The sequence below is a fragment of the Podarcis muralis genome, chromosome 2, assembly GCF_964188315.1.
Source record: "Podarcis muralis chromosome 2, rPodMur119.hap1.1, whole genome shotgun sequence".
Lineage (NCBI taxonomy): Eukaryota > Metazoa > Chordata > Lepidosauria > Squamata > Lacertidae > Podarcis > Podarcis muralis.
In genome coordinates, this window is record NC_135656.1 from 103,666,727 (window position 1) to 103,679,114 (window position 12,388).

General features: G+C 40.5%; 1 protein-coding gene across 1 annotated transcript in view; it reads right to left on the bottom strand.

Annotated features, from left to right (window-relative positions):
* The window catches only part of PRKAR2A (protein kinase cAMP-dependent type II regulatory subunit alpha), an 82,639-nt gene that overhangs the window by 16,688 nt on the left and 53,563 nt on the right, over window positions 1-12,388 (bottom strand). The window contains exons 4-5 of the mRNA XM_028719617.2: window positions 11,216-11,299; window positions 2,728-2,834 (exon numbers count right to left, since the gene is read on the bottom strand). Coding sequence (XP_028575450.1) covers window positions 2,728-2,834; window positions 11,216-11,299 — 191 coding nt within the window. The remainder of the gene's footprint in view (window positions 1-2,727; window positions 2,835-11,215; window positions 11,300-12,388) is intronic.

The window sequence follows — 12,388 nt, forward strand, 5'->3', positions numbered from 1 at the left end:
AGGATTTTGTGTCTTCAAAGGGTTTGGGGCTTAAATGAGCATGAAGTTGTCAGAGTTTATTTATTAACTAAAACTTTATTTTAGAACAGCAGTGTTCTAAACTTGAGTTGAAGCCATGTTGCAACTTCCAAGACACCTACAACAGTTTTATAGCTGGTCTAGTTCAGTGTGGCTGCTGCTGGATAACACAGAGCTTAGCGTGCAACTCTCACAACTCCAAGTTAGGATTGTTGATTTCTATGTATAGAATAGAGGGAAGAAAGCATGCTATCCAACGAAGTTCAACTTGGAGTAGACACACTGAAATTAATATCTGTGCATGACTAATGTTGGATACAACCTTGATACTACAATATTGCCTTATGCTAATTGCTGAAGCTTTAATGCTAATGACACTAATATTTTGGGAGAGCTCTACTTTAAAAGGCACTCACCCTATTGCATAAGTGACAAGCTAAACAATACCAACTAGTAACATTTTGCACACAATTTTTATTCCATGAGAGTATGAGCATGCAATGTTTTCCCTTCATAACAAAGTTAAATTTTCACACATTTTCAGCAAAATGCAAGAAAAGGAAACACGTGAAAGTTGTCATCACTGGAGAACAATACATAAATTGGCTCTTGACAAACACGTCTTAAATATGTCACTGATTACATTTGTACATCATGCTCAACCATAATTTAGCAAGACATGCAAACCTAGAGGTTACCAGAGCAGAGACAATAGTAGTTAGGCTATGCCTGTCCAGATAGGAGTGCAGCTGGGCCACCATCTGAAGTTGATGGAAGGCGCTCCAAGCCACTGAGGCCACCTGAGCCTCAAGCAACAGCTTATTTAATTAAAACTAACCATAGTTAATTAAGGTTAGCCACAGTTTCAGTTCCAGATGACTGGCAAGCTCTGAATAATCAAACATCAAAGCAAAAGCTTCTGAGCTCCTCCTTCTGGTCATGCAAGGGGAAGAAACCCAAGGCTCACTGTGACTTCTTTCCACTTGTGCATGTTACACTGAACTATGGCATAGTGTGGCATGCATAGACACTGTGTACTTATGATACAAAAAGCGAATCTCTATGTGGAACAAATTCTAAAACCCAGTGGCATGTGAACTAGCCAAGCAGTATTTGAGATCGATGGGACATACTAAAGTACAAGTTAATATCATTCCAGTTTATTCAATCCAGTTACAGTCATACCTCGGGTTAAAGTTGCTTCAGGTTGAGCATTTTTGGGTTGCGCTCCATGGCGACCCAGAAGTAACGGAATGCGTTACTTCTGGGTTTCGCCGCTCACGCATGCGCAGACGCTCAAAATGACGTCACGCGTGTGCACAGAAGCGGCGAATCACGACCCGCGCAGATGCGGGTTGCGGCAAACGGGGCTCCGAAATAGATCCCATTTGCATCCAGAGGTACCAGTGTACTAGAACTCATTTTTTCAAAACTACCATATTTTTCTGTGTATGACTATGTTTTTTTGCTTTAAAAAAATTAGTCAAAAATTGGGGATCGTTTTATACACTGATGAAGAAAGGACAGGGGTTCAGGCTCTGGCGTGGGCGGCCTGGGCTTGCGTTCAGGCTTTGCCCCGATTTCTTAATCTGGGCTTCAAAAAAATAGGGGTCATCTTATACATGGGGGAATCTTATACACAGAAAAATACGGTACATTTTTATCTGCAAAACTCCAAAGAGGTACATCTTCAAAGTTGTTTCAAATATCTTATTCAATCTTTTAAATATCTTATTAAATAGTTGTTCTATCTATGTGAGATTCTTATGTGCTCTTTTTAGATTTCAGATCCTCCCTTTTAATATTTTAAACTTTAAACTTTTAGCTTTTAAACATTTTATTGTATCTTTGATTTGTGCTGTAATACACTTGGAGATTCATTTGAAGAGTTATATATATATATTCCTATAGAAATGAATAAATAGATAATGCATATACAAGTCCCTGTTAAAAATCTTGTGCCATCTTAAGACTGTAGCTGAGCTGAGCTCTTAAGAGACTTTATTCCCACAGCCATTTATCCATTGGTTCACCAGTCTTATTATCATCCTCGTTCCACAGGAAACCATAAATGTTCATATTTCACTATTATCTGTAGAAGAATTAAGTAGGTGTTCATCAGTAAAACTGTCAGGATAATAATATTTAAGAGGGAACATTACATGACAGTTTTAGACACTTCAAAAATGATATAAACATATTTCATGACTAACGCACAAGCTTCACAAAAAGACCATTCTTCTTACTTGGAGATAATGTCAACATAGTTAAAGAGATAATGTACAAAATCAACTTACTATAACTCTGACAACTGCCCCAAAGCTTCAATGAAGAATCAGGCTATGCACAATTAAAGTTGCTGGTGTTTTACAGTAGAAGCATTATAAATCCTATGAGTATTGTTGATGGTTAGCTAATGTAATGCGCATTTTGTACACCTACACTCAAAGGGATCTTTTGACTGCATCTGCCATTGACAATTAATGAATGAGCCATAAAATGAAGGCTGAAGTATTATCCAGGTATCATGTGTGCTTTCAACCATATCATGTTTGTAGAACCCTCTTCTCCAGTATGCACCCTGCTTAGAAAATTCCATTTCCTAGCAAGGCACTCCTAGGTACTAAATTACATTTCAGAATACCATTTTCTACTCAGATAAAAAACCAAGTCCTAAACCCATGATAAAGCAATGCTTTAGCATCTTACCGTTCAATTACATAAAAGTTGTCTCCATCATCTCCTTGGTCGATTACATGATCCTGAGGTTGAACTTTCATTTCAAACATGGCATCAAGAACCTGCGATAGTTGCTCCTGAAAGGACAATAACGCTTGGGTGAATACATTGGCTTATTTTTATGCCCCAAATCGTCCTGTTTGTGCCTACAGTCCCATGTTCCATGTGAGGAGAAAGGTCAAGTAGCCATTGTAAAGAATGGCTTCTTGGAAAAATTCAAGCTTATTTGCACTTTCCAACATGGCAACTATCTCCATGAAGGGAAAATCTATCTCATGAAGCAATCCAACTATTTAACTCTGAAAGCAGACATTTATTTTAACATTTGCCGTGGGGATCAAGCAAGCAACCAACTAACTAACTAACTCAAGGCACTTGTACTAATGCAGTTCTTATATATAAGTACATGTGGTGACCATTTTGCACGTGACCACCAACACACAGGTCCCTTTGGACCCAGAAGAGGGCAGCACACGGGCAGAGGGGGCAGAACAGGCTTATGCGTGCTCTGCTAACATGTGTGAAGGCCAAGAACAGAGCCTGTTGAAGCCTGTATTTTCACTCACTTTGCAGCAACACGCACGTGAAGATAAGAAGTGAAGTAATCAAAGCACCTGCACACTAAATACTTTATTACTAAATGGGAGTAAGTCTTAACAGACAAAGCCAGAAAATGCTTTCTTACAAAAACCTGCTTCAAACATTATACAGTGGTACCTCAGGTTACATACGCTTCAGGTTACAGACTCTGCTAACCCAGAAATAATGCTTCAGGTTAAGAACTTTGCTTCAGGATGAGAACAGAAATTGTGCTCTGTGGTGCGGCAGCAGGAGGCCCCATTAGCTAAAGTGGTGCTTCAGGTTAAGTACAGTTTCAGGTTAAGTACGGACCTCCGGAACAAATTAAGTACTTAACCTGAGGTACCACTGTAGTGTAAATAGCACACAGAAAAGAATGAGAGTCTAGATGGTGGGCTTCATTAACACAGAGTACTTTTTATCACAGCTTGTATCTGTATTGATTCTGAAATTGTTTTAACTGGGTTGTATCCAACGAAATCATTGTACATGCAGGACTATTTTTGTGAGTGCAATGAAACTCCCCTCCCCCCCAAAAAAGAGAGAACTGCTTTGGGAGCTCCTGAAGCCAATTTGCAGGTGGCTTGGGGGTTGCACAGGGAGAAGAGGGAGGAGAAATTCTAGTGCACTCATGGTAGACATTTAGTTGGCTAGAACCCATTGTTTTTATATATTGTTTTAATTGTTGATGTTTTTACAGTTGAATCACTTTAAGATAGGAAGCAATTCATAAATTGAAATAAATAATTTCTACACATTTTAATCAGCTCTGAGTAGCAAGATAGAAGTGGGATTGAGGACATTACTGAAAGGATTTTTGATTCAGAGGACGGGATTCCCTTAACTGAAAAAAGGCCCCAGAGCAATATAACTTTCATTTAGTAGCTGTTATCTGGAAGTACAATATTGTGCATTACAAAATGAAATGGCACTTGCCAAACAATTACAAAAATAGTTAAGTAAAAAAAAAAAAATCTCTATGAAAAATCAGGTTAAAATCAATGCAATTACCATATTATTTCTATCAGACATGAAACAGTTGTAAGAAACTATATTTTCAACCCATAATTTTATTTAATTCATGTGAGAAACATAATCATCCATTCGCAACTTGCAAAAGTGTTTAACTGTACAGAATTAATATACTGTGATGACACTGAGACGAATTTTATATTACATTTTATGTTCTCGAAGCTGTCATCTTAATCATCAAATAGGACACAAATATTTCTTATCATTAACATGCAGAAGCAAATCTGTTTATGTCCTAATGCAACCTTTCAACTTTGAATGATGCTTGCTAGGCAGTGAGCCTGCAAATACATCCTTTATTATCTTAGTGTTGACCAGCCTACTTAATAACACATATTTTCCTTTCTTCTATAGCAAGTGCTGTTTAGTGACTAAGAACCACTTTTCAGCCTGAAGGCCACACAAGCATTTCACTGTTACACATACACCCAAGTCTATACTATCAGTTACTAAAATTTTGTTTGATACTGACACATATGAACTCAGTTCTCAGTTGTAGCTTGTTTGCAGTATTACTGCTTTTTGAATGATTAAAGCTGAAAGTGCTACAGTAAACATTTTGAAAGCACAAGGGATTATCTCAAAGCTGCCGAAGAACCGCAAAACAAACTCTGGACCACCTTCAGTGCAAAGAGGGGGTGGGATTTGAAAGCTTTCAAACTACAGCAGTTTGGGAAGCTGACATTCAGACAAAAGGTTGTTCCTCCCTGTTCAAATCCTATCAAAGGACGTTCTAGGGCTTTCATCATACCAGGATTCCCGGTGCATGCAGCGTTTCTGAATTATCATTAAAAGGATGCAGATAGTAGCTAAGCAACCTATTAACAAAGCAAAGAAAACCTAGAGAAATAAAGGTTTCAAAAGGTTTTACAGCGCCTCTATAATCATACTTTCTAACAGCTGGCAAACAGATGGGGCAAATCAAGCTGGGTCACAGGATGGAATGAATATCTCAAGGGCTTCCATAGGTTTGCACAAGAGAATAAACTCCTCTACTTCTGATTCACCACTCCATTCATCACCACCATCACCACCATCATCCTCTGGCAGATGATCAGAGTCAAGGTCTTCAGGGGAAACAAAGTGTCTGGGCAGGCACTGTGTTCCCCTATCCTGAAGCGCAGGGGCAGCAGAAACCCTGGGTTGGGAGTGAGGAGCCCTGCGTGAAGGTCACGCTCTAGGCCAGGGGTAGGCAACCTAAGGCCCGGGGGCCGGATGTGGCCCAATCACCTTCTCAATCCGGCCTGCGGATGGTCTGGGAATCCACGTGTTTTTACATGAGTAGAATGTATGCTTTTATTTAAAATGCATCTCTGGGTTATTTGTGGGGCATAGGAATTCGTTCATCCCCCCCCCCAAAAAAAACACACCTTGACTCAGAGAGGTTTCCAGGGAATGAGGAAATTCCTCTAAGTTCAGCTGAGGACGAGCTTCCCTGTTAAGTGATCTAACTGGTGAACTGCATGCTCTCCTTCAACAGGAATAAATTGTGTTGCCCTCCTCTCTTTGCCTTGTGAGTGCTCCTAACCCAAAGCAGAGGTACAGTCATGCCCCTAATAATTGCAGAAGGACCTGATCTGCCCCCCCCCCCCAAGAGGGAGAAGGAGAGGCTGGCAAACCAGGAAGATCTGCCATAACTAAGCTGAAAGTGGTAAGTACTGCTACTGGGTGGCAGCTAGAGCTAAAACTTGAGTAGAAGCAGAGTTAGCTGTAATCATGTCTAGTTCCTTTACAGGCTGTAATTTTGCTGCTGCAATTTGCTCCTCGCAGGAACGTGTGGATTTCTTCTGTGTCTTGATCATCGTTAGCAAAAAATGCAAAGAAACTGGCTAGCCCCCCACTGAGCTAAGGTCTAGTGGTTTGAAAAGCCTTAACTGTACTGAGCAAAAGGCTGGAAGCAGGAAGGAGGTTAACTAAAAGCAGCAAAATGCAATAAAGAGTCTGAAGAGATTGTAGATAAGGAAACTAACAACTGAATTGGCCTTAAAAAATGTGTGGGAAAACACCAGAGCGCTGGATGGAGCGCTGAGAAGAACCAACAATGAGGTTAAACAGAGAAATTCAACAAGAGGTAGAAAAAACAAGGAAAGAGCCAGCCTGAAAGAAGTTTCGGGAAGAAAGAACCGCTTTCTGCGACGCAAAATAAAAAACCAAACGAGGAAGTTGCGGGGAGGAGCTAAGACAGCAACTTCCTGTTTGAATTCTTTATTTTTATAAGCTTGCACTGTTACCTATTGACCACCAGGCAGTTCCTAACCTAAATCTCAATCTAGCCACAGCTTTTGTGGGATTCTCCAGAGTACACATCCATACTCTCAGCTAACTAGTGGAACTGCTCAATTATGTAGGGCTGACATACGTCTGGAATTTCCCAGACATACCCGGAATACTGCAATCGAAAGCAGTGTCTGTGCGGAAATCAGCTAAATGTCTGGACATATGGTAATCGCTGTCAGCAGTGTCGTTTTTCCCCAATATTCCTCAAAAATCGCTCTAAAACATCCAATTTCTTAGCGGTTTTGCAAAAAAAGCTCAATAATATGGCACTCCTAAATTATGGAACAGCTTGGGTAGGTGCTACCAGGTTTGTTCCAACCACCAGTACACTTGGTTTGGTTTCTGACTTCCATGATTAAGACTTGCAAAGACACATCAGCCTGAACATTTTCAACAGGTGAAGGAGTGTGCCCCAGGCAGTACTATTTCTTGTTCCTTCTCCCAGCAAAACTACCACTCGGGCATTCTGCTGCTCAGGAAGGGAGAGGAAATCTGACAGCACCATAAATACAGCCTCTGGTGAGAGCTAACTTGTCTCCCTTCGCTCAGCCTCACTTCTGCAAACACCTGACTATGAATTCCCCTTGTTAGAATTTAATGAATAAAGAGCAGTCACATGTAATTTATGAATAACCTTGAAATTATGGCTACACTTATAAGAAGTTCAGGACAATTAAGGCTACTGAATTAAAAGACAGCTTGTTCCAGTTAGCTTAAAAAGCGGTTTCACAAAGTTGAAGCTAGAATGACAATCATTCTTCTTGGGTGCATCACAGAACAGAGTGGCAAGAAATGGTGAAGAACACTATAGACCAAGACTGAATTGCTGTATAAACAGTAATGCCAGGGCAATATATTATCCAAACATAAATGGCAATTAAGAGCGGATTGAACTCTGTGTTTGCACAAAATGACGGAGAGATAAACAGATGCCGCCTGGATTCTTCATTTTGGAATGGTGAAGCAGAAAAAAAAAAGCTGTCATGGCATGCTAACCTTGAAACAGGAAACTATGTTTTCGCCTTTTATCACTGCACCATTCCAAAGAATACCTACAGAAGGGTTTGCTACCTTATTGAATTCTAACCTTTCACTGCTCACCGACACTTGCTGATCCTGGACTGCCTCTATAAGTAGCACAGGCCAACCTTTCATAACCTGGCCAAGTATCAGGTTTTATACTGATTGCACTCATAGCCTCCTTGCACTCTCTTCAAGGACTGTCAGGATGCTACGAAAAATCTGAAGTGCCCAAAGTGGGTCCCCATGTAACAGAGCAAAGCAGACATTGGGTTTTATATATATTTGAGTGTCATGGCACTGATGGAAAATCACTAGTGTTATGGAACAGCCTTTTTTGTAGCCTGTGGTGCATCACTGAGAGCACAGGGGGAGAATCTCTTCATCTCTCTATCATTCTCAGGCTGAAGAAAGAGGGATATGTCAAAATCCCTCTCCCAGGCAGAGAAAACAGGAAGAGAATACTAGGGAAGAACAGATCATAAATTTAAAAAAAAAAAACTTTTAAAACAGCTCTTTCCTTTTCTTATTTATGTCACTTAAGACACCAGTACAAATGACAACTTAAATACTACCATAAATATCACTTTCCTGATGCCTTATAAGGTTATTTGTTAGTAGATGCGCTGGATGAGCAACAACGCTTTTGCAAGCGCTTCAGCTTTGTTCACTGTTTATCCTAGGCATAAATATCCTTCTTTGGTTGCCTGATGTGTGCAGAGTAGCAAATAGTTTCTCCAAAAAGCCAACCGAAAAAATGCTTTGTGACAGAATAATGCATCAGTAATTGACTAGCAAAAATTAGCTGGTTTGCATAGTAATTTGGTCATTTGACTGGAGTGCTTGAACCTAAGGATTGATTTGCTTTTTTATTCTTTTCAATTAGTGTCCCATTATCCTATCCATTAAAAACTCTGGGAGTTCCTTACTTAATTTATATTCAATATTTGTAAATTCCCTTAGATGACAGTGTTCAGAAAGTAGAACGATATAATATTTCTCACTCTGCCATAAACCAGAACTTCCAGTGGAATCAATTAGCAGCAGGCTCAAGACAGAAAACAAAGGACTTCGTAAGACAGTGCATAATTTAAGAAATTCACTTTCACAAAATGTCCCCAAAGACTGAACCAGCTGCTATTAGCCAGGGAAGCACTATGCTGTGAGGCACCATGGCACCTACAAGCCCACAGTGGGCAAGAGTAAGATGGACTAAATAGACCTTTGGTCTGCTGTGGCATAAAATTATAGAGTTGTAGAGTTGGAAGGGACCACAAGGGTCATGTTCTCATATACTTGGTCTAAGGCTCAAGTTCTATGTACAATTTACTAGTGCTTAAGTCTACTGGACTCAAGGGGCTTACTTCTGAGTAAACAGGCACAGGGACTGGGCTGTGGCATTCTATTTTTTTCTCTTTCTAACTAATCTATAGCAGGTGTGCGGGATCTTTCATTCTCCAGAGGTTGCTGAACTGTAATGCCCATTATTCCTGATCATTGACCATGCCTGCAAGGACTGATGGGAGTTGTAGTTCAGCAAATGTCTAGAGGGTCAAAGTTTCCCACTTCTGCTCTATGTGGAAAAGCATGAACAGTCATATGCTAACTGAAGACTTAAAAAATAAATACTGCGTTTGATGGGTAAGAGAAGAGCAGTTAATATTAGTTGATTTCAGGCTGATTCTCTGCATTGTGAGGTTAAAGCCAGAGAATCGTTTTCAAAAGTTTTCTTACAGATTCGTGGAGAATACCTCTTAAGACTGCAGCACCAGAGTGGTTACTTCCTGCTAGCAGACCAACTATTTAAAAATGTCAAAAAGAATAACAGAGTTTTGGTCTTTAACAGCTTTTCAGCAGTTTGCTAAACCTTACGAGTTGAATTTTTAGGGCAGCTGGCAGTACAGTGGTACCTCGAGTTACAAACACTTTGGGTTACAGACTCCGCTAACCCGGAAGTAGTACCTCAGGTTAAGAACCTTGCCCCAGGATGAGAACAGAAATCACGCAGCCGCAGCACAGCGCCCCATTAGCTAAAATGGTACCTCAAGTTAAGAATAGCTTCAAGTTAAGAACGGACCTCCGGAACAAATTAAGCTCATAACCAGAGGTACCACTGTAGCTTGAAATTACAGCAAAAAAGACCATTGACAATGCTGCTGATAGATGTGCTGAAATGGCTCCACTGTGCCAAGTTTTGTGGAATAAGTAATAAACCAATTTTATAGTACACCTACTTCTACCAGATGAAAGTAAAAGTTTCTAGCAGCAACAGCAGAATGAACAATGCCTCAAAAGTTATTTTTCCTCTTCCCAATCTCACTTGCCAGGGAAGGACTGATACTGACCTTCAGTGAGAGTCCAAGCTGGGCCCAGGGGTAGCAGCTCATACCAAAGTAAGTGAACAGAGGCATCTCGCCCTGACCTAGCCACTGTGATCCACGCGACGGTCACCTCCAGACTGGATTATTGTAACTCGCTCTACGTGGGGTGCCCTTAAGACTGACCCAGAAACTCCAGCGGGTGCAGAATGCTGCAGCGAGACTCCTTATGGGGTCTTCGCTGCGAGATCACATTCATCCGGTGCTATATCAACTGCACTGGCTCCCAGTGGAGTACAGGATCAGGTTTAAGGTGCTGGTTTTAACCTTTAAAGCCCTATACGGCCTAGGACCCTCGTACCTACGGGACCGCCTCTCCTGGTATGCCCCACAGAGAAACTTACGGTCTTCAAATAAAAACATATTGAAGGTCCCAGGCCACAGAGAAGTTAGGCTGGCCTCAACTAGAGCCAGGGCTTTTTCGGCTGTGGCTCCGACCTGGTGGAACACTCTGTCACAAGAGACTAGGGCCCTGCGGGACTTGACATCTTTCCGCAGGGCCTGCAAGACAGAGCTGTTCCGCCAGGCCTTTGGCCAGGGCACAGCCTGACTCCCTCCCTCGGCAATCTTTGCGGAGCTCTGGCCCAATGGTGGCCAGTGGCTTGAATTTAATTAATTTTATAATGAATGATTTTAGAGTGTTGTTTGTGTTGTACTTTTGTACTGTTTTATTGTTGTTAGCCGCCCTGAGCCCGGCTTCGGCTGGGGAGGGCGGGATATAAATAAAATTTATTATTATTATTATTATTATTATTATTATTATTATTATTATTATTAATTATTATTATTATTATTTATTATTATTATTACTATTATTTAGAGTTACTGTAGAAAGGTCCAGCTTTCCAGAACACCAGCTACGCACTCCTCCTTTCAAATAGTGACAATAGACGAGGCAACAGAATGCACAAGGCCTTAATACAGCAAGGGGGGGAAAGGCACTGAGGTGGCTGAGGCAGGTACTTCCCCAAGTGGTACCAACGTGAAGCACTAGGCTATAGCTATTGCCAAGGTCATTCACCTAACGACTAAGGCATAAGAATTCTTGTGAATATGCTGCTCTTGAGGAGGAAGAATAAGGTGAACCTCTGAGTCCACAACGATTATGTTGCAAAGAACTAACAAGATAAGACATCAAATAAAAGTAGTAAACACAACAAAAGCAATGCTACCTGATCTAGATTTTTGAAGAGGAGGATATCTTTGCATGCTTCTTGCAATCTGCATCTCTGCTCATCTGTTTTGGGATTTACTACCTGCAAAACATAACAAAGGGAAAGAATTATAGGAGAATAAACCAGCTTAAATTTAGAATATACCATCTCACTTTAAATTTGAACAGTGAGAATTCAAACATGTGTACAGAAATAGGTACCAAATTTGATCGATAGATGGATGGGTGCGTGGAACAGGGCTTTCCAATACAAACATGTGGGACCACCACCCCCGCCAAAAAAACCCAAACTCATCCAAGTGTCAAAGGACCTTCTGGAATGAGTAAAATGGGAGATTTTGGCAGGGTTCCCTTGCACAAGTGGAACTGTATTTCTGTTCACACAATACATCTCTGTTTGGTATCCAATGATTAAATGGATACCATTAAGTGCACCTCAGTAAATTTCATGCTCTATGTTTGTTGGAGAGTACTCTGAAAATACCTGTGCTAAGGAGCAAGTTTTTCCCATTGCTATCTAGTTTGTTATTCATTTTTAAAAACTTTAAATAACTTGGGAAAATGAGTGAAAGAGAATGCTTGTTTACAAGTGTAACTATATTTGCTCTAGAGAGGTTTTCCCTATTTGAAAGTATGGACTTATCCCATGAAAAATATGAATGTGTGAGAGTATGAACAGTTTGTTAAGTAATATTGAGCATTCTCTAAAAATAACTGCATCTGAAATCCCAAACAAGCCTATCCACACTTTTAAAAATTGTATAAAACAAATGTTTCTGCTTTTTACAGCATGTGGAAATAATGCTGGGAGTTTCTAGGGGGATGATGGGTATCTCCTACTATTAGTCAAATTCTTGAAAAATTAATGCACCCCACTTCTACAAAGAGGCATCAAAGAGATGTGAGGAAATCTGGGTATCGATTTTACTAATTTTACATGCCACCACAAGTAGTATGATTAAAGTCTCACAGATAAAAGGCCTTCAAGTATAACTGTGAAAACCCTTTGCTGTTCAGTCTGTAACACAGCTGCAATGCCCTACAGAACAAAGTGTTGCTGCATCACTTATGACTTCACTTTGTAAACCCACAGATCCATGTTATAATGAAGCCAGGTAGCACACACAGAACTGCTTCTTGTAGAACCAACAGTATCTGTCCCACGAATCTG